The 21184-nt window shown below is 29.6% G+C and overlaps 10 protein-coding genes and 2 pseudogenes across 12 annotated transcripts, besides 1 other annotated feature; 5 read left to right on the plus strand and 7 right to left on the minus strand.

Annotated features, from left to right (window-relative positions):
- Positions 1-66: 66 nt before the first annotated feature.
- TVAGG3_0105120 (N-acetylmuramoyl-l-alanine amidase family) lies at positions 67-303 on the plus strand (the record flags this gene model as incomplete). Its single annotated transcript, XM_001313771.1, has 1 exon — positions 67-303. The coding sequence occupies one exon, from the start codon at positions 67-69 to the stop codon at positions 301-303; it is 237 nt and encodes a 78-aa protein (XP_001313772.1).
- A 24-nt stretch (positions 304-327) lies between these two features.
- On the minus strand, positions 328-543 carry TVAGG3_0105130 (uncharacterized protein; the record flags this gene model as incomplete). The annotated part of the gene is made up of 1 exon (XM_001313772.1): positions 328-543. One exon carries the CDS (start codon positions 541-543, stop codon positions 328-330), a length of 216 nt encoding a protein of 71 aa, XP_001313773.1.
- A 1131-nt stretch (positions 544-1674) lies between these two features.
- Positions 1675-17587: a mobile genetic element.
- TVAGG3_0105150 (uncharacterized protein) lies at positions 2272-2656 on the plus strand (the record flags this gene model as incomplete). The annotated part of the gene is made up of 1 exon (XM_001313773.2): positions 2272-2656. A coding segment is annotated over one exon (385 nt), but the record flags the coding sequence as incomplete, so codon positions are not given.
- Positions 3205-3815, plus strand: TVAGG3_0105160 (uncharacterized protein; the record flags this gene model as incomplete). Its single annotated transcript, XM_051222919.1, has 1 exon — positions 3205-3815. A coding segment is annotated over one exon (611 nt), but the record flags the coding sequence as incomplete, so codon positions are not given.
- On the plus strand, positions 6045-7804 carry TVAGG3_0105170 (annotated as a pseudogene). The gene has a single exon. A coding segment is annotated over exon 1 (1760 nt).
- On the minus strand, positions 8297-10621 carry TVAGG3_0105180 (uncharacterized protein; the record flags this gene model as incomplete). Its single annotated transcript, XM_051222920.1, has 1 exon — positions 8297-10621. One exon carries the CDS (start codon positions 10619-10621, stop codon positions 8297-8299), a length of 2325 nt encoding a protein of 774 aa, XP_051107906.1.
- TVAGG3_0105190 (uncharacterized protein) lies at positions 11043-11315 on the minus strand (the record flags this gene model as incomplete). The annotated part of the gene is made up of 1 exon (XM_051222921.1): positions 11043-11315. The coding sequence occupies one exon, from the start codon at positions 11313-11315 to the stop codon at positions 11043-11045; it is 273 nt and encodes a 90-aa protein (XP_051107907.1).
- Positions 11336-12331, minus strand: TVAGG3_0105200 (integrase core domain containing protein family; the record flags this gene model as incomplete). The annotated part of the gene is made up of 1 exon (XM_051222922.1): positions 11336-12331. The coding sequence occupies one exon, from the start codon at positions 12329-12331 to the stop codon at positions 11336-11338; it is 996 nt and encodes a 331-aa protein (XP_051107908.1).
- Positions 13580-14555, minus strand: TVAGG3_0105210 (annotated as a pseudogene). Its single transcript has one exon. A coding segment is annotated over exon 1 (976 nt).
- TVAGG3_0105220 (DNA/RNA polymerase superfamily) lies at positions 15090-15605 on the minus strand (the record flags this gene model as incomplete). The annotated part of the gene is made up of 1 exon (XM_051222923.1): positions 15090-15605. The coding sequence occupies one exon, from the start codon at positions 15603-15605 to the stop codon at positions 15090-15092; it is 516 nt and encodes a 171-aa protein (XP_051107909.1).
- A 672-nt stretch (positions 17588-18259) lies between the features above and the next one.
- On the plus strand, positions 18260-19201 carry TVAGG3_0105240 (spectrin binding; the record flags this gene model as incomplete). The annotated part of the gene is made up of 1 exon (XM_001313775.1): positions 18260-19201. The coding sequence occupies one exon, from the start codon at positions 18260-18262 to the stop codon at positions 19199-19201; it is 942 nt and encodes a 313-aa protein (XP_001313776.1).
- A 145-nt stretch (positions 19202-19346) lies between these two features.
- On the minus strand, positions 19347-21020 carry TVAGG3_0105250 (spectrin binding; the record flags this gene model as incomplete). Its single annotated transcript, XM_001313776.1, has 1 exon — positions 19347-21020. One exon carries the CDS (start codon positions 21018-21020, stop codon positions 19347-19349), a length of 1674 nt encoding a protein of 557 aa, XP_001313777.1.
- Between the last annotated feature and the right edge of the window lie 164 nt (positions 21021-21184).

Raw genomic sequence — 21184 nt, forward strand, 5'->3', positions numbered from 1 at the left:
TTATCATTAAATAAAAATTAGAATATAAGTGATGAAATATATTTTTTAATTAATATTAAATCAGAAATGGCGGCAGGATTCTTTAAAAAATTATGGGATGGAATTAAGAAAGCTGCAGGTTGGGTTTATAAAAAGGTTATTAAACCTGTTGCAAACTTTTTGGCACCAGTAGCGAAAACGGCAGGAACTATCATAGGTGGAGTATTAGGTACTAAAGCAGGTAATCCGGCGATGGGAGCACAAGCAGGTAACGCAATTGGTGGAATTGCTGAAGGAATACTTAATAAAATAGGGGGTAAATAGTGGAAAAATAAATAAATATTATTTTTATCTTAGTATTGGTTGTAGTCTTTGATAAACTTTTTCTCCTTTATTTAAAATTTCTCTTATTGGGGCAGCTTTTGGTGTTATTGATTCAGCAACGTCACTAATTGCTTCTTTATTCTTAAATATCCAATTCGCTCCTTTCTTCATTGTTTCCCAAACTTTATGCGCTCCTCTTTTTACTTTATCCCACAGTTTCTTAAAGAATCCTGCAGCCATAGTTGATTATTTCATTAAAATTAAAAATTCATTTTATTTTAATTTTGATTTTTTATTTAATAATAAATGACGACTAACTATTTGGTGCCAAACACTAAACCAATTAATGGAAATGTGTTTCATTCATTCGAAAAGATAAATGAAATATTTGCAAAGAATGACGGAAGAAGATATTATAGAGAACTTGAAAGTTCATGCTATGACTCTGATGCTCCATATTTTGATGATAAACAAACTCATTTAAGAATTACAAATCCGGCTCATGATGTGAACCAATTAGGTGACACATATATTAAACGCAAAGTTAAAGCAACTCTAGTTTCAAATAAAGCTTTCACATGTGATGCCGCTTTTAAATGTATGCGTTTATTCGTTGGTTACAAATCATCAAATCAAAGCTTTAAACAATTAGAAGTAGAAACCGAAAGAGGTGATGCCGGTTATCTTCAGATGGATTGCGCCCGTGAATCTTTCGCATTTGCAACATATAAACCAAAATCAGAAAGGAAAGTTAAAAAGTTTGTTCATTCGTTATATAATAATGTTCAAAAATATGATAACTCAGTATGTGGTAAATATATTGACCCTTCAGAAGTTTTCAAGAAAGCAAATGAAGAAGTTGATATCACTTTTGATATGATTATTCCGGTAAATGATTTGTTAGCATTTCAGGCGTTCGATGATTATCCTAAATCATTTGGTGAAATCATTCTTAAATATTATGTTTTCAGGGATACTTTAGTATTTTGTCAGGTTGACCCGTTAAGAGTTGCTGATTTACAAAATTACGTTTATGAAAAGATAACTGATGAAAATTATGAAAAGATTATGAATCATGTTTATAAATATGATCGCAAATTCCAACAAATCGGACTTCCTGCCAAATTAATTACAAGCTTAGCCGCTACATCTGCTGACGCAACAGTTGATGACGTTATTATTTCATGCACAAAGATGGAAGTTTTAGAGGATAAATGCATTACACCAGGATACGGTTTAATTGAAGAATCAGTTAAAGCAATACCACGTTTATTCAGTAAGGAAGATCCATTCATGATTCCAGCTCAACATATTGACGTTCGTTCACTAAATGGAGGTTGCATCACTCCTGAAGGTATCAGTTCAGATTTCTCATACGCTCTTCATAATGTTACAGATGTTGTGTTAGCATTTCCGAAGAATGCAATGCAAAGAACGTTTTAGAAAATCCAATGCTTCGAGGTCTTCAGGTCACTATAGATTCCAGAAACTTCCCCGATCAAGCGATGACCACAGTGGGCGACATATTCTTTACACGTATGCTTCAAGCTTCTGATTTAGATGGAGTGAATGAATGCACGGAAGAATACGAGGACTCATTAACTAGACCACTGAATGATGATAATGGTGCCATTAGCTAGAACATGGAAAGACCAAACTTCATTCTTATGCACTATTCCAGTTCAACGTGATGGAGCGGGTATATTCTTTGATGGATTAGAAACTTTCAACTCACAAGTTACAGTACAAGTGAAAGCTTATCCAATCATTCAGGGTGTAAATGACACTTACTGTTCAAAGGTGACAAATCCTCCTCAGGTTTGGTTTACTAGGACTACGTATTGGACATGGACACCGGATGAAGGTTTGAAATATCATCCAACAGGTACACCACCACAGTATAGAAGTTCATATGATGAAATATTGATGAATAGAAATGTATAAAATTATAAATTTATTTTTGATTAAATGGATTTAAATTCTGAAGAATTAGCGGGAGTATATAATACATACGTAGATGATATGATTAATGAAGCATTGAGTGATAATAGAAATGCTCTATCTAAGGAAAAATTAATGAAAATTCCATATTCTGAATGTTACTTAAATTCAATCACTGCAGCAATTGGTAAACAAAATAAAGGTAAAACATTAACGATATTAAAACAAATTATCATTATTGCTAACACTTCCCCCCATTCACATGTGTTAATTTATATCAACCGTTCAGGTTCACCTTCAGATGATACATTTGAATCTTTAAAGCATTTAATCAAAATTCCAATTATTTATTTATCACAAGAAGAAGCAGAAGATTATTTAAAAAACTTTTTAATGTATAAAGAATTATATAATACAATCAAGAAGCAAGGATTAGAGGATAAAATTATTGATAAACAACGGGATGAATTATTTGAAACACTTTCTATTTCAAATTTTGATAGAGAATTTTTGCATTCACTCATTTTTCTAGATGATGCGGTGAAATCAAAACTAATAACAAATGAGAAATCATATTTTAATCAGTTATTAACTCAATGTCGACACATTCAGTGTTCATTCTTCATGGCTGTTCAATACTTCAAAGCATTAAGCACAAACATTAAATCAAATCTATCAACACTTTTCATTTTCAGTGGTTTTAGTCGTCAACAGTTGAACGTTATGCTTTATCAAGTGAATTTACCAATGAGCATTAATGAACTTTACACACAATATCAACAATTAGGTGAACATGGAAAAATAATAGTTGATTTAAATAAAGGATGTGTTAAATTTGATTAACTTTTTATAATTAATTTTTATTTTTTATTTATAATTAAACATGACAGAAATAGCAAATCTTTTACAGGTTCCATTAAAACAGGGGACAAACAAAAAGGGGGTGTGTATAATAGAACTATGAAAGTTCCAGACGGAATGAAAGAATTAGTTCATATTGTTGCTGGTCTTCAAAAAGATGTAAAACAAATGAGAAACGTTTTAACATTACCAGAAGCTCAAGCATATGCCAAACGTCAAGGTCCAAATTGGGAAGCACATGAAGCAGACATTACAGGTCCAAATGGAAAACCTGATGGTATAAATGAAGTTTTCGTTACTGATGGTCGAGGTAATATTAAAGTCATAAATGGTTACAAATTAACTGTATCTGATTATCCTAAACGTAAAGCATATAATGAATGTTATCCTATGCAATTTGATGAAAATGGAAAAGCTGTTAAACAATACATTGGAGAAGGTGAACATGGCCCAATTAATTCATACCGTCATAATCCATATTCATATTTCAATGAAGAATTAAACGCTATTGAAGAAGGACCGGATGGATTACCACAATATGTTAATCAGTTTGATGGTCAATATGCAAATTTGAGACCTGAAATTCCAGCTAAGAAATTCTTTAAAGTTGCTTTATTCGATCCAGTGTTCAATGAACAGAAAGAAGCAATGAAAGCAGAATTTAAACCAATTCAAGTGGCAAGAATTTCTTCATCTTCACTTGCAGAAGCGTTCAAGGAATTGATAAAGAAACCACTTTATTCTCAACAAGGTTATAACTTTGATTTAATTAAAGAAAGTGATAGACGTAAATTAGAAAAATCAGTGGTTTTTAAGAATGCATGTAATGAAATGATTAAAGATATTGTAAATGATAATATAGACTGGAAGAAACTCAAAGCAATATCAATAACATTATTGGTGCAGTTACAAAGAAAGTATAAGCAAACAATGATGAACCTTGGGATATTACCGTAACAACTAAATAAAACTTTAAATATATATTTTCTTTTTTTTATTCAATTATAAATGAGAAGACGTTTCACAAGTCAAAAGAACACTAACGCAAAAGCAGAGATTACGGTTGGTTATAACGTAAATGATGATAAATCACGAATTATTCAAAATGTTAAAGTTAATGTTAGCCCTGAATTAACAAGGTCAGCAACTCAACCAAATTTATTAACTCGTGACTTACCGAAGAATGAGGAGAATGAAGAAAACCATGAGAATGGAGACCCAATCATTTTATCTGAACCCGGTAAAGAACCCGTTGAAATCCCCACATATCCAACATACCCCCACCTCTTTCATCAAACATCGAGAACCCAGGAATATACGATTCCAGTCGCAATGCGCCATATAAAATAGACATTAATTCTGAATTAATGAAAATTTACCGTGATATAATAACTGATAATTATGATTCAATAATAAATTTAATTGATCAATCCGGTTTAATTATTTTACCTTATGAATCATTAATTCACATTATCGCCATTCTTTGTGATGTTCAAGATTCAGACGTTAAGATTCAATTTTTCATAGATGATGAGGTTTCATGCTGCGGAACAGTTGCAAAAATAAATCCTATAAAGGATATTAGCACAATTAAGATATCAAAGAACGGAACAACAACTGAACTTCATTTAACATATAATGATATTTATAATAAAATAGTTGATGAATATAAAATATCACTTGAAAAATTCTTTGTTAAGGCTATTTAATATTCAAGCATTAACATTATTGAATAATAATCCTTTGAATCATAATCAATAATAATTGACCTTTCACCAGTTTCTATCGTTTGTTTTATTTCTTTTTGTTCCCCACTATCTGGATCGGTCATTGTAATTGTTTTTGTTATAGTATCAGCTTTATCTTTAACTTCAATCTTTTTTCCATCAGGATATTTAAACCAAAATTCCAAAAATTCGATATTGTCAATCTGTTCATATTTTAATCTATCAATTGCATTTTTAATACCATCTGAAAATCTTATGAAATGGTCATTATATGGGTTTGATTGAACTAAATTTGAATGAAGTGAAATATAACCCGATGATGAATATGACATTGACTCATATTTTCTGAAAACACTGAAATTTATAACATGAATGAATTTCTTATTCGTTGAATTTATGAATTCTTGAGGTAATCTTATTCTAGTTTTATTTATCACTGGAAAATAACGCTTTACCATATTTTTAATCGTAATAAAAATGTCAATTATCAATATTATTTCGAATAATAGTTGTGAATTAAATTTAACAGTTAGTGGAATTTATAATGTTACTCTCGTTTCTGTGAGTGGTAAATTTAATCCCATTCTTTTAGACCCTTCAGATTATATATCATTTATTAAAGATGACCTTGAAAAAACGTATGATATGTATATAAATAATGTGATAACGAAATGGGATATTAACACAATTTTAAGTTATTTAAATGAATCATTTATCGTTTGGTATGAAGAAAATTTTAAATCAAAACCTGATAAACTTTTTGAACTTGATGAAATAAATAACCTTATTAAATTCCCGCTGAAAATTAAATTTTGTACTCCTCATCTTCGTTCAATGTTGGGGATATTAAATTTTGAAAAAGATGTTGGGGATGTTTTGTATTCTGACACTGGTTCCAATTTCATTTTAATCAAATGTGATAAAGTTAATACCCCAATGAGATTTTCACATCAAACATTAGACCCTAACTCTTACCCATCAATACAAAACATTTTATCCATCAACTTAAACATATTTTCTTTATCATATCCGTTTCAATTATCCGGGAATTCATTTATTCTTCATTCAAAAGATTTATCAAATATTAAATTTAGAATAACTGACCTATTTGATTGTGATTTAGAATTTATGAATGAAATATTATGGCAATTTCAAATAGAAAAAATAGCTGATGAGATAACAGATTAAATATTTATTTTTAAATCATAATAAATGATTAAACAACAGCAACCACAGCAACTTAAGGCACAGACCATTACTTACGCCACATATGCATATAATTCAAAGACGGCAGAACAAACGCAAAGGTTGAAATATGGAGATTTGGAGATAGTATTGAAAAATGACCATTTTGAATTCGTTTGCAAGGGTGGTGCAGTGATATCAAATATAAAAGAAATTTTATTTATGAATTCAAAAATTAAAGGAATAACGGATGATATAACATCAATTCCACCAGAAGAACAAAGATATTACGCATTAAATGCATTTCCTAAAGTTTTGAAGATTGGAAGATTTAATTTAAATGAGGAATTCATAGAAGGTTTCCTAAATGACATAATGAAGAAGGCAGATAAGGAATATGTGGATAGTGAGTTAATGAAGAAGGCAGATAAGGGACTTGTGGCTAGTGCATTAATGAAGAAAGCAGATAAGGAATATGTGGATAGTGAGTTAATGAAGAAAGCAGATAAGGAATATGTGGATAGTGAGTTAATGAAGAAGGTAGATAAGGAACTTGTGGCTAGTGCATTAATGAAGAAAGCAGATAAGGAATATGTTAATGAAAAAGATAATGAAATTATCGAAAGGGTTGAATGGTACCATGAACGGACATCGAAGATTTTAAAAACTAAAGCTGATACAGGATGGGTTTCAGAATGTTTAGACCTTAAAGCAGATAAAACTTATGTTAACGATGAGTTAGAGAAGAAAGCAAATAAAGAATATGTGAATGAAATATACCAAAGTTTGATAGGAACAACTAAAAATATTGAAACTATTGCTGGTGACTTTTCCGTCTATGAAGAAAATAAATATTTTAGAGGGCAATTGGTACATTCCTTAAAAATGGTATATGGTATAAACTCATTCCGAAAAATAACAATGAAATGTATGTAAGTTATAAAAAGAATGATGACACACAAGTTAAAGTTCCATTAGACAACAACTGTTACTTAAACTTATATGGAGACGAACAAAAGAAATATTTAAGAGTTTATGAAATGACGGATATGACATTGTCTAACGTAGCTCCAGCACCATATTATTATGACTATGGTGTTGACGCACGTGTAGACCCAAAAAAGCAAACATTATATTTAGATTATTATAGATATAAAAGATATAATGCAATAGAAAAAACGAGAATAGTATATTATTATATAGATGACAAAAATAAATATTATAGTCAAGATTTTACATACCCTGAAAACATAAGATTATATTATAAAAAATATTCTGACACAAACCAGAAGAAACCCGAAATAGTTACACTATATTTTAAGTTCAAAAGAGACAATCCTATATTATCTCATATGTTTGATTTAATGAACCCAGTAGGTTCTATTTATACATCTATGGATGTGAGAGGTCCTCAAGCAATGTTTGGTGTTGGTGCATGGGAACAAATAGTCGACAGGTTTTTGTATTGTGCAAACTCTTCAAAGGAAACAGGGGGAAGTAAAACGATTACAGGTGAAAATTTACCTGCACACAGTCACTACATAGATTTAAGTACATCTCAAGCGGGTTGGCATAAGCATAGATATTGGGATTGGTCAGGAATGACAAAAGGTAAAGGATATGATGTTAAAGACAACGTTAAGTTTGCCATAAATTGTTACTGGAGTGACACTCAGGGAGAAGGAAACCATACACATCGCGTTTCAGGATATACACAAACAACGGGACAAAGTAAAGATTACATGCCGCCATTTATGACAGTTTACGCATGGTATAGAGTTCAATGAATGAACTAAATATATTTTATGTCTGTAATTAATTAGGTAATGAAGTAATGGATGAACTGCAGAAATAAATGGTTACGTTAATGGTTACGTTAATGGTTACGTTAATGGTTACGTTAATGGTTATGTTAATGGTTATGTTAATGGTTACGTTAATGGTTACGTTAATGGTTACGTTCATGTTTTCAGGTCATTCAAAAATTATTTAATTATTGAATAACCTGAAGGTGTCACTATGTCACCATGTGCTACCATGTTACCATGTGCTACCAGGTCATTTAACTTCTCTGAAAAAATGTGACAACATGACATTTTGACAACAGTCATGGGTTATTCAATAATTAATTATTTTTGAAGAACTGGGGGTGCTACCATGTTACCATGTGCTACCAGGTCATTTAACTTCTCTGAAAAAATGTGACAACATGACATTTTGACAACAACACAGGATTAATGCAAAAATAAATTCAAATCATACTTTATAAAGCTAGACCTTCAGGTCTCGCCGCTTAGCGGCTCATTTACAGGTATTTCATCGTCAGTAAATGAATCCTCATTATCGTTTGGTTCAACCTGTTTATATAATCCTTTCATTTCTTCTTTCAAAACATAACACCATGTTTGTTTACCGTCTATTCTTCTATGTTTCCTATCACATTTATCCTTAATGCTCATTTGAAAGTTTTTGTCTTTCATGTCTGATGGTTTGCAGAATAGAGCATTTTTACATGTCATACCTGCACACAATTCATCATAATGTGTATTTATCCATACATCTAAAGGATTTGTTGATAATTCTATTAAATCTTGTTTGGCTTCAGTCATCGGTATGATTCGTACATTAAATGATGAAAGGTCATATTGCATAAAATATGTTAAAAGGTTATCATAAAATTCCTTTGTGCATGAATCCATCAAATTCTTGAAATAATCAAATTGACCCTTGAATTTACCATTAACTCTTAAAACTACGTATCTTCTGTCTCCAACTTCAATTTTGACAGGGTAAACGTTATTAGTTACGAAAATGAAGTTTGCAACGTTCTGTGCTGTTCTTCTGGGTTGATTCTTTTCATTAATTCTAATCTCATTATCCGTTATAATTGATTTCAAAGCGTTGAAGTTTGCGAGTCTGTCTTCACCTACATTCTTGAGTTCATTAAGTACAAGAAACATTTTATTTTCAACAACCGAATTGAAATTACCCGTTAGCTCACTTATTTCAGTAATGTTTTTACATGAATAACCAGCGAGAAGTTCAGAAATAATGTCTGTAAATCTGTTTTTACCTGTTCCCTGAAGTCCTTTCAAAATAATTGCTGTTTCATTCTTGATTCCAGGATGTTGAATCATTGATGCAATCCAACCGATAAGGTATTTATACACTTCATCGTTATTATCACAAATGGCTTCTTTAATGAAATTCATAAACATTTCAATTTTTGAGTAATCTGGTTTTTCAAGAATGTTGTATTTATAACCCTGAAACGTTGAGAAAACATCTGGGGAATCAGATTTAAAGCAAACACCCTTAACGGTTAATGAGGATAATTGATTTAGTAGTACATCCCATGCTGTTATGGTTTTACCTTCTTCTTTAAATAATTTAATCATTTTGAGTGACTCTTTCATGTTTGATTGAAGAACGAATGATATTTGATTCATTTTGTCGTGTATGTTGTAATCTTTCTGAATGAAATATTTGTTTCCACAATCTACAAAACGGATTACACGTGATAAATCCTCAATTACTTCAGAACTGTTTTTATACTGATGATTTTCAGCCTTGCGTCTAATATCTGTTATCAAAAACGAGTCATCAAGTTTGATATCAAATGTTATTTTTGGCTTACGTAATAAAGGTAAAACATATTCATCATAATATTCCTTTTGATAAAGTTTTAGAATCTTCACCAAAACAAATGGAGAAGTCATTAAATGTGCATATCTACTACGTGCTTTTTCAAAATTACTTTTAGCATTTTCTGTTAAGCTGCAGAAGTTATAAACGTTATCGTATGCTTCATTAATTAAATGATCTGGTAACGAATTAATAGCTTGAAACAGTGTGAATAATGTTATTTCTTTTTCTAAATTCATATTTCCACCGTCATTATGTACTTCAAAATCACAGATGCCATCAACTATGCTTTGAGCTAGTTTATCGTCAATGTTTACATCTTTGTTTTCATTCATGATAGTCTTTATTTCTTCGTTCTTCTGTTCAACTCTTACCTTAATATTCAAATCATTTAATATATCATTCACTGTTCTGGTTAATGTTGAATCATAACTTCCACGAATGAATGAGTATGTTTTGATTGGTTCTGTTGCATTCTTGCGAACTCTTGAATCAGCCATAACTACTAATGAACGCTTTGAATCATCAATAGAAGTCATTATGTCAATATCATAATCATTGCAGGAATAACATTTAATCATTCTGTTCGAAACTGCATAGAAGAAATTAGTGTTGCAATAAATGTGAAGACCTCCTGAAGCGGTTTTAACGATAACATCTTTATCCAAAAGTTTTGATAAAATGTCTTTTCTAACTGTTTCTTTAAGTTCATCATTGTATGATTTATTGATATCAACATCTATAATCGTTAAATTTGAAATTTTATTTACTAATAAAGCCATACCAGTTTTCCTTCCTCTTCCTCCATCGTGTTTGAGGTAGTTATGTAAATCAATCTTGTTTTCACCAATTCTTTCGTTGAGGGTTTTAGTTTCTGCCACAACTAATTCCTCAGCTAATGAATCAATAACTTTTTCATCAGAAACGATAAAGTTGCTGTTGTTGTTTGTTGCTGTCATTTATATAAGAATAAAAAATAAAAATAATTTTAAAACTAACTTTATTTTTGGACTGCATCAAATTTTCGTAGATGTTGTCAAAATGTCATGTTGTCTCATTTTTTAAAAAAAGTTAATTGACCTGGTAGCACATGGTAACATGGTAGCACCCCCAGTTCTTCAAAAATAATTCATAACTGCCTTCCCCTACTGTGTTGTCAAAATGTTATGTTGTCACAAACTTTAGAACGGCATAATTTAAATTTTTATTTTTATCATAAATGAATACTCCACAAGCTCAAAATTTACCACGAATCATAACAAGGGAGGAAATGATAAAAATGATGCAAGAACATGTTAAAAATAACAAACCACTAAAACTGAGAAAATGTGGTTATGCAGTAATGATGGAAAGAGAGATGTTGTCGAAGAGGAATAAAAATTAAATTTGGATTGAGTTTAAAAATTCATCTTTATTAAATTCATCTCTTCCAATCAATTTATTTATTCTATTAAATTCTTTTATTTTTGCTTCACTCAGTTTAAGGATTGAACGGTAAGTTTCTAATTTTTCGATTATTTCTTTCCTCTCTTTATCGTTTTCAACCTCACCGCATTGTGGCTTCTTTTTGTAATAGCATATTTTTGATTTAATTCTGTTTAGTTTCTTTTTATATTCATTGTCTGGACTCTTGGATGCTTCGTTGTCACTCATTTCTTACGAAATAAAAAAAATTAAATATTATTTAAATATAATGGAGTAATAAAATAAATCGGAATTTCTATTAATTTATTGTTAACTTCAACTAATGCATTGCCGTTAATATATCTAACAAATTCAGCTATTGTGTCAAATCTTCGTCTTCTTTTTGTCATTGATTTATCAGTTTTTCCATAATCGAGATGAATCAAAACTTTATCCCCTTGTTTAAAATTCATGAGCCCCGAATTAATTTGTTCACGTTTAACATCATTCAACCTTTCCATTTGCTTTCTAATATATTCCCATTCTTTTGAAATATCATTTTTCATTTCCACTGGTTTCATGTTTATAGTTCTATGCCATGTATTATTGTAATAATATACTAACTGCTGTATGATGGAGTCATGATTTCCATCCCAGTATATCTGACCGTTAACCCCTAACGCATCTCTAAGAGTTCTCATTACCGCATCAACTATTTTATTATGAAACGTATATGGAGAGGATGAAAAGTAAAAATTAATTTGTGGGAAATAATGAGCCATAGCTGCCTGAAATCCTTTATCACCATCACCCCTTATATTATCTACTCTTTCATGATCTAGTAAGTATTGAATAGCTCTTCTTGTTTCCTGTTCTGTTTTCCCTTTCACTGGAATGCAATATAAATATCTGGTGTTAATGTTAATGGTAAATAAATAAGTAACGTTTCCTTTTGAATATTCTAAATGATCGATTTCATATGAATATGGATATGGTGCAAATGAAGGGCGACTAAATTTTTCCTTTAACGGTTGAATTTTTGGGTCAATTGGTTTATTTAATATCTTGAAATCCTTTTTAAAATCTTTTTGTTTCTTTAATGTTTGAAATGGATATAATAAAGTGAATGATGAAGGATTAACTGAAGGAGGAGGCGGTTTTGGTGTTGCAGGTACTGTCGTTAGAGGTTTTGGTGTTGCAAGTGGTTTAATTTTATCTGCTTTGATTTTGGATGATGAAGTTTTGGAATTCCTTCCTTCCTTCATTAATTCTGGATGTATTCTATTCATTTGTTTTAAATATGCTGTATATAAAGGTTTAATATACTTTCCCGCTTCGAGTTTATGTTGAAGGATGAATTCCAAAAGTTGATCTTCATTTAAAAGTCGGGCTGAATATGGTTTAACTAATGAATCATAAATTAAAGCTTGTGCATCATTTATGGTCTGAAGGACCTGGGCGTTTTGCACCTTTTGTTTTTGCTTCTTTTGCTTTTGCGGCTCAGGATTATATAATTTATATAATTCATCAATATCTTCTTCTGTTAATACTTTATTTTTAAAATCTTTCAATTGTTTCAGTTGTGATTTAGTTTTTCCCTTTGAATATTCATTATTTTTAATTTTGTCTTTAATTTTAGAAATTATTCTATCATGATATTTCAAAATTTCATTTTTATAATACGAATAATAATAATCCATATCATCACCCGTTATATTATTATTATATTTTTGGAGATATGATTTTAATTCATAATAACTAAGAATTTTTTGATTAAGTACTAAATCATCAATTAAATTTTCTAAATCTGCGTTATCCATTTATATAAAAATAAAATAAATGTTTTAAGGGTGCCCACCTCTTTGAATCATAGTATCAAAACCATTATTAACGGTTCCTTTTGTCTCTTCTGTGGCATTTCATTAAATAAATGGCATACAACATCCATTTTCACAACATACAGCCTTAGTGTGTGCTCCTGTTAATGCAGTCTTACCAATTGTTAAGCGAGTCATTGACCCGTTTTTAAGTTGTAAATTAATATTCTGACCATCAAATATCACTTTATCATTTATTATATCCAAATAATTTTTAGGTGTTAATTGCTTATTTTGTCTTAAACTAACACCTTTCATTTTTTGTGCAATCTTTTTAAAATCACTTCCATCAATTGAACCGTTGAATGATGTATAACACTTAGGGCATAAAGCAACCATGTTATCACCTTGTTTCTCAATTGCTAAACCCAATAACTTCTTCTCATGTGCTTTTTCTTCAGCTTTATTCTTTAATTTAGGTTTAAATTTCTCATTAAAACAAAAGAAATCAAAAGGTGCGAATTTGTAAATGTTTTTATCATAAAATTGTTTATCAGTAACAATTGCTTGAAATGCTTGAGTGTTAGGAAGATTTGGGTCGCCAGCGATTGCCCAATAAGATGAATCAGTATCACCTTCAATGAAATGAAAACGATTAACATTCATGCATTTATACATAAAATCATAAATGAAAACCAAATACCAGTATTTTGCGTTATCTAAAGTGAAGAATGCCTCTTGTAAACATGTATCACATCTATAAAATCTATCTTTAAGCATCACTTGATACGTATCTTCACCTATTTCTCTTATGTTTTTAAACTTATTTGACATACATGCAACGCGTGCCTTCTGTGCATTCATTATTTTAGTCTTTGCGTAATTTTGTGTATTCATTGCATCGTAACCATATGATCCATTAATTGAAAATCTTGCAAAATAAACTTTTTCCTTTATTTCCTTCTAATTCAGCCTTTTGTCTTTCGTTCATAAATTCGTTCGCAAATTCATTAAAGCAAGTGTTTTTCGTAAATGTTAAAATTGATTGAATATCATCAATGATAAAATGAAATCTGTCTATTAGATACCAAAGATAATAAGAAGAAAATGGTTGATATTGGTTGTGTGTTGATGCTAACTGAGTTAATTTCCTCTGTTTCTGGTCAACTGGTAGATTGTTTGATTTCATGTAATTATACATAAAACTGCCAATTGTTTTTTCATCTGTGATAATATCTAAGTTTCTTATTATTGGTAAAAAGTTTATGTAATCATTAATGTATTTTTCATCAATGTGACCCTTTACTTCAGCCACGAATAAAGTATTTTTCTTTCTAATTATTCCCAGTGCTTTTGCTTTCTTTGTTGCTGTATCACAAATGATAACACCATTCAATCTTCCCGGCATATACATTTTATGGTTAGTATATTGAATGAAATCATGAGGATTAGATGAAAATGATGAAGGATATAATGAATTAAAATCAACACCAACAAAATGAGTCATAATGTTGGTGGTGTCCTCATTTGATACAGTTTTAGTTTCTGGATTATATGAAAGTTTATTAATGTGCGTGATTCCTTTAAGATTAACACGATGTTGAACATTTGATAGACCACCAGTAATTCCATTACGGAGAATGTGATAAGCTTCAACTGAATCTAAAGTCATTGGTAAATTATTTTTTAATGCATAATTTCTTAAATTGATTCTTAAACGTTGAACATCTTCATCTTTATTTGATTTTACGACATTGCAATAACAACACATTAACTGACAATTTTCTTTGGTATGTGGTTTTTCATTATCGATTCTATCCAATGTTGGTTTATTAGCATATGTAAACGCTTTACCACACATTTTGCATTTAGATGAAAGGATTAAATCGTGATAGTATTGATAGTCATTCATTGAAACATTGTTTTTAGTATCCCTTTCTGCTTTTTCATCTTGTTTCTTATATGATTCAATTTTATATTTCCAATACTTTTTCGTTAATTCAAAACTTGATTCCACATTTTCTTCTTCTGGATATGTTTCGTTAGGATTGAAGTTCTTATATGCTAACGCGTAACGAATCATTGATGCATTCGATGATAAAGAAAGATTATGAAGCATGTCAATTTTATAAACAAATGTTTCTTCAATAATTTTATCAATTGGGTCAATCATAATTTCAACGTCTTTATTGCAATAATGAATAAACTATTCTAATCTATTCTCAAAATTTTTAGCATCATTGAGATATATTTGATAATCACTATCGGATATTGTTTCTTGTGTTAATGCTGAATAAAATGAATCTTGAGTGAATGGTTCCTTTTTATATAATTCATCTTCGTAATTCTCCCATGTGATGAATTGATAAGGGAAAAAGGATTTAACACGTGATTTATTGTTTCCGAAATCTTGAGTGAATTGGTCTAATGTTCCACCCGCTATATAATTTCTGATGTCAATAAATCTCAATTCATATGGAACGTTTGTTTTCTTTACAATGATTTGCTTAAATTGTGAAGAAGAACCCAGCATTGATTTTATCTTCCATTTTGCAGTATTTAAATCACGAAGAATTAAATTTAAATCAAACTTTCCTGAATTAAAACCAATGATATTCACTTTATTAAATTCTTCATCTAAAAGCTCTTTAAATGCTTCCTTCTGTTTCTCATTTAATGTATGAGACAAAGTCCCCGCCGTTTGGTCCGTTTGCGACTTCATTAATTCTTCATATTGTTCAATATTTGATTTAGCAACTAATGAACAGGTTGAAAATAAAAACTCAATCCAATCAGAAATAAAAGAATCACTCGAAGTTAAGCAAAAATTCCTCGTATATGTTTTATCATTTAATTTAACCGTTGATGATACCATGAATGGTTTTAAGTAAGCGTTCAAAGTTGCACATTCAGAAAGTTGAAGTTCTTCTTTAGTCTCTAATGTTTCGAAGTCAAAAGTAATATAATATCTTGTTGGTTTATAATATTCCTGCAAATTATGTGCTAATAGCCATTGATATATCTTCTGTTTCGTGATATGTGGTGCATATGGTTGTTGTGTGTTTTGCAATTGAACGTCTTGAATTAATCTTCCATTATTTTCTTTACATTTCTCACAATGCTTTAAAAATCTTCTTTGGTTTTTCCTTTCTGGATCATCACGGATAGAATAAACTTCTTCTTTACAATATGGACAAACTTTATAGCCGGTGAGTGCTTCAACGTCTGTTATTCTGTCAGCGTGAAGTTTTCCACATGGACTCTGTGTTAATAAAATATTTACTGTTTCAAATTCTGGATCTATCATTATTGATTCCACTAATGGAAAGTCTACCTTGTTAATGTCTACGTCTTCTGGTTGAGGGTCACAATAATAAAAATCAATATTAACGTTTAACATTCTTGCTAACCTCTCACTTTCTGATGAAATGTCAAATCCTTCATAGGCATCTATGGCTTCATTTAAATAACTTCTACGAGTTTTAGGATTAACACCATCAGGAATGTTATAGAAGCGTTTAAATAACCTTCTACCTTCGGCTCTTATTTGATTATCATTCATTTTAGCTGTTCCATTTTTGTTCATTTATGTAAGAATAAAAATTAAAAAATAAAAATAAAGTTTATTTTTTTAAAGTCCAGGGCTAAAGTCCATAAAATGAATTAAGAACACATAAATTTTTATCATCCGCGACGTGACGAATACATTTTAATTTACTCAAGAATGCGTACCCTGATACATTAAATCTAATTCCTGTCTTATTTAATTTCACAACTTTGAAAAGGAATGTATGAATAGCTATAAAATGATGAGAAGATGTTTTATGGGTTGCTTCCATTTTTTCTGAAATAAATGAATAAATATAATGCTTATACGTTTTCATATCTTTTATGTTCTTAATAACGAATGGTATAGACCTTTCCACTTCGTCTTCCTTCGGTGCTGTTCTTTCATATGAAACATTATTGGTATCTTCAATAATGAAACCACAATCACATAAAATTTTATATGTACCAATTGTTTCTTTTGATATTTTATCTAATAAATCAAAAACTTTATCAACACCTGTGCATTTATTTAAATAATAATTTGTGTAAATATCATGGTCTTCTTTCTTAATCGTATTTGTTGCATATGTTACATTTTTCAGTGCTTTTTTGAATTTTTCAGAATCAAGAGGAGGTGAAAGTAATATACATGGATAATCTCCATCGTCAATAAATTGTAACTTATGTTTATGAATAAATTTTGTGCCTTCTTCTGAAAGTGTTTCGTCAATATCACCATCTAATAAATTTTTAGTAGATTCCAAAAAGTAATTTTTATATCTTTCCTCATGTGATTTTTGAACTTCTGATTCTGAAGCTGGGATATTCATTAAACCCTCTACTTCATTCTCAGCATTTCTCAATTCCTTAATTTTTTCATCTATTTCATTTCTTAATTGTTCCAATTTCTCAATCTCATCATATTCATCATCTTTAATTCGTTCTTCATAATATTCAGGGAAAACATCAGGTTCTTTAGGTTTTTCTTCAGATGTGGGATATAAGAAATTTATAACATCATCTTTATTCATTTTTCTATCATAATCAAACTCATTTAAAAACTCCGCGAATTTTTGACAATTTCTTAAATAATATTTACTAACCTCATAACCCGCTTCCTCTAATATATCCTTTATTTCCTCATTTGTGAATCCCAATTTTTTAACGTTGTTAGTTTTGACACTCATTTTCATACAAATTAAAAAATAAATTATTCAAAAATGTAAGACATGAATTTTTAAAGTTTATTTTTTTATTTTTTTATTTTTTTTATTTCATTATGTATGGGTTTAGTGTAAATGTCTTACAATTTTGAAAATTTTTTAAATCTTGATTTATTCAAAAACGTAAGAATAAAAACCGTAAGAATCATACATTTTTTACTTCATATGTTAAAAAAAATGATACAAAATCACTCGATATTGTATGAATTCTTACGTTTACAAAAAAAGTCACAAAACCCTTCAACATATACTACTACGCATTTAAACGAGTTAAAGTGATATGTCTATTGAAATTCTAAGCCAAATTTTTATCGACAATCAGATGAGTAAAAAGTTGTCTAAGCACTATGATGAATTTATAGAAACATATGAAAGACTATTTCATCTCAATCATGATGATTCCTTTGACGAAATCCTCAATTTGATTATGACATGCTTAGTTGACAAGTATAAACTATCAATAACTAAACTTATCAGTACCATAATTCTCGCAGCTGAATATAACTTTCGATCTCTTAGCATTTACATAGAACTAATAAGTCAAATTAAAAATAAATATCCAGCCAAACAAGAATATATATATAAAAAATGCGGTAACAAAATAATGTATCTTAAAGATATAAACCAAATGCTTCATTCAGGGGATGCAGAATATAATATTTTTAACATTATTGTATATGATCGAATTGATCAATTCAAAGAATATGTAGTTCAACATTCTCTTGAAAGTATACATGTTGATTTACCTATATTCAACGCCAATCCAATTATAGATGTTTGTGCATATTATGGATCGGTAAATATTTTCTCTTTCCTCCTCTCAAATTTTGGACAATGTGTTACTATATTTTCTCTTACTTATGCAATCATCGGAGGAAATGATGACATTATCAATGAATGCAATAAAAGTTTCAAAATGAACTATTGGTGTATGCAAAATGCAATTTTATCACATAATAATAAAGTGATTAAATACATAATTGAACACAAATTATTTTACATTGATTTATCTTTTAGTGATTGTATTAAGAGATCACAAAATTTATATCCACTCTTCCTCTTATATAAGAAAAATAAAAATTACATCATTCCATGGTGTGCTGCAATCCCACAATCGATCAATATTCTCCGAAATGATAATCTTGATTTTGGAAAGAAATCTAAGAATGGGATGACACTTCTTCATTATGCTGCATCATCTAAAAATACAGAAATATGCAAACTTCTATTAGATTCACCAAAAATTTACCAAACTGACATAAATCAAGCAGATAATTATGGGCAAACAGCTTTACATTATGCTGCAAAGAATAATAAAAAAGATATCGTCACTCTTCTTCTTTCATACGGTGCAATTGCTAATGCAAGAGATAAAAGAGGTGTTTCGGCCTATGAAATAGCATCATTTAAAGGATTTAAGGAAATAGTAGATATTTTTTTATTTCCTCCAGAACCAATAAGATCTGAAGATTATTTTACATCATTTTATTTTCCAATATGCAAATTAAAATTGGAATCATTACCTGGAAAATGTTTTATAAAATAAATTTTGTTTAAATTTCAATATAAGTTTCTGTTTATTGCTTTCAAAAATAGCAAGATTGAAACAAAATGATCATTTGAAATCTGCGCTTCCCAACATAGTAATCAAATGGAACAATCCTTATGTTAACAATCTTGGGATAATTTAGTTAATTTTCTTCAAATATCAAATGATAAATTCCTAATACAATATTAATGAAATCCCTTTTTGGAGGTAGATCGATTATCATTTGTCCATCCTTAAGAATTTCTGCTAATTCATTCCACTCACGATAAACAGCTATATCGTATGCAGTATTCCCTACATCATCTTTTAAATTTGGATCAGCTCCGTGTTTAAGCATCAAAATTACATTTTCTAGTGAATTATTAAAGGACGCACAATGAAGTGGTGTTCTCCCATGATTATCTCTTGCATTAACATCTACATTAAATCTCAATAGAACATCCATTACTTTATTTCTTCTCCACCATGATGAAGTATGCAATGGTGTTTCTCCTGAAAGATTTTTAAGATTAATATCTGCTCCTTGTGATAAAAGAAACTCTGCAAATTCCCTATTATTATTCAATGTTGCAGTATGAAGAGGTGTGTTGAGTCTTTCATTTTTCGAATTGATATCTGCCCCATGGTTAAGCAAAAATTTAGCGAATTCTATGAAATTATATTTTGCCGCAATGTGAAGTGCAGTATCGCCATTTCTTTTTTTCGTGTTGATGTCAACACCGAGAGAAAATAAAGCTTCCCTAATTTCAATAGAATTCAATTCTGCAGCAAGATGAATAGCAGTATTATCATGTTCACCCTTATAATATGGATCGATTCCAAAAGTAATCAAAGGTCCTAAAATTTCTGGTAAATTTTCCTTTACGGCAAGATGAAAAATGTTATTCCGATCAATCCTTTTCATGTTGACATTAACTCCTTTTGATATAAAATATTCAATCAAAACTGGTGAATGGAAAAACAAGGATGAGAAGAAAATATTATTAATATCTTTTGTTTGATCCAATAAAATAAAGAGCGCCTGTAGATTATTATTTAAACAACAATCATCAATTGTCAATTCTATTTTGAATTCATTCATCAAATAAGTAACAAAATGGATATTATGTGACTTTAATGCATATTTCATACATGTCAAATCTGGTTTTTGAGTTTTCAAGCATTCATTCAATATTTCCGGATTTCCACCTAGAAATGAAAGATTAAGACAATCCTTATCTATTTTAATATTAAATTTTGATATTAATAATTTGAAACATTTAACTGCTCCATGATAACAGCATAATTTCAATAATGAATTACAACCAGGTGGATATAATGGATTTATTGGCAAATTCTCCAAATTGAAATCATTTCTATCGACACAGACAAGGAATGATGTAATATCATCGAACATAATTGCTCTTAGAATTGTCCCTTTTTCATGAACATCCAAAATAAAATATTGATGCTTTCCTGTTAAATGGGCAATTTTACGACACCAAATCGAATGATTCTTGTATAGGAAATATGCGAATATCTCGGATATCTTATCTGACAATTTAGGATGATATTCTTCATAAATTTTCCAAAAGATTTCCCAATAGATTTTTAAATTTAGATTTCGATAGCGGGCCATATGTGATATATTGACTAACAAATATCTCGGAGGAATCTTGTATTTTTGGATCATAATTAATTTGAAATTTTGATATATCTGATCAATTTCATCATTTGTGACTGCATTAAGGCAATACAGTGATTCGTATGTATCACTGTAATCTTTAAATTTTGTAAGGAAGTCATCAAAGTAGCTTTCAGATACGTCATGATTCATTCCTAATTTTTTTAATAATTTATTCTCAATTCTATATAAATATCATATTACGAGTTTAATGATGTATAATTTGCGAACTAAATTTTTATAAAGATGTTGTAATTTTTGTCACTTTTTACAAAACAATCTAATTTATATTCCTTTCATAGAAGATCCTTTATTTA

The sequence above is a fragment of the Trichomonas vaginalis genome, chromosome IV (genome assembly GCF_026262505.1).
Source record: "Trichomonas vaginalis G3 chromosome IV, whole genome shotgun sequence".
Lineage (NCBI taxonomy): Eukaryota > Parabasalia > Trichomonadida > Trichomonadidae > Trichomonas > Trichomonas vaginalis.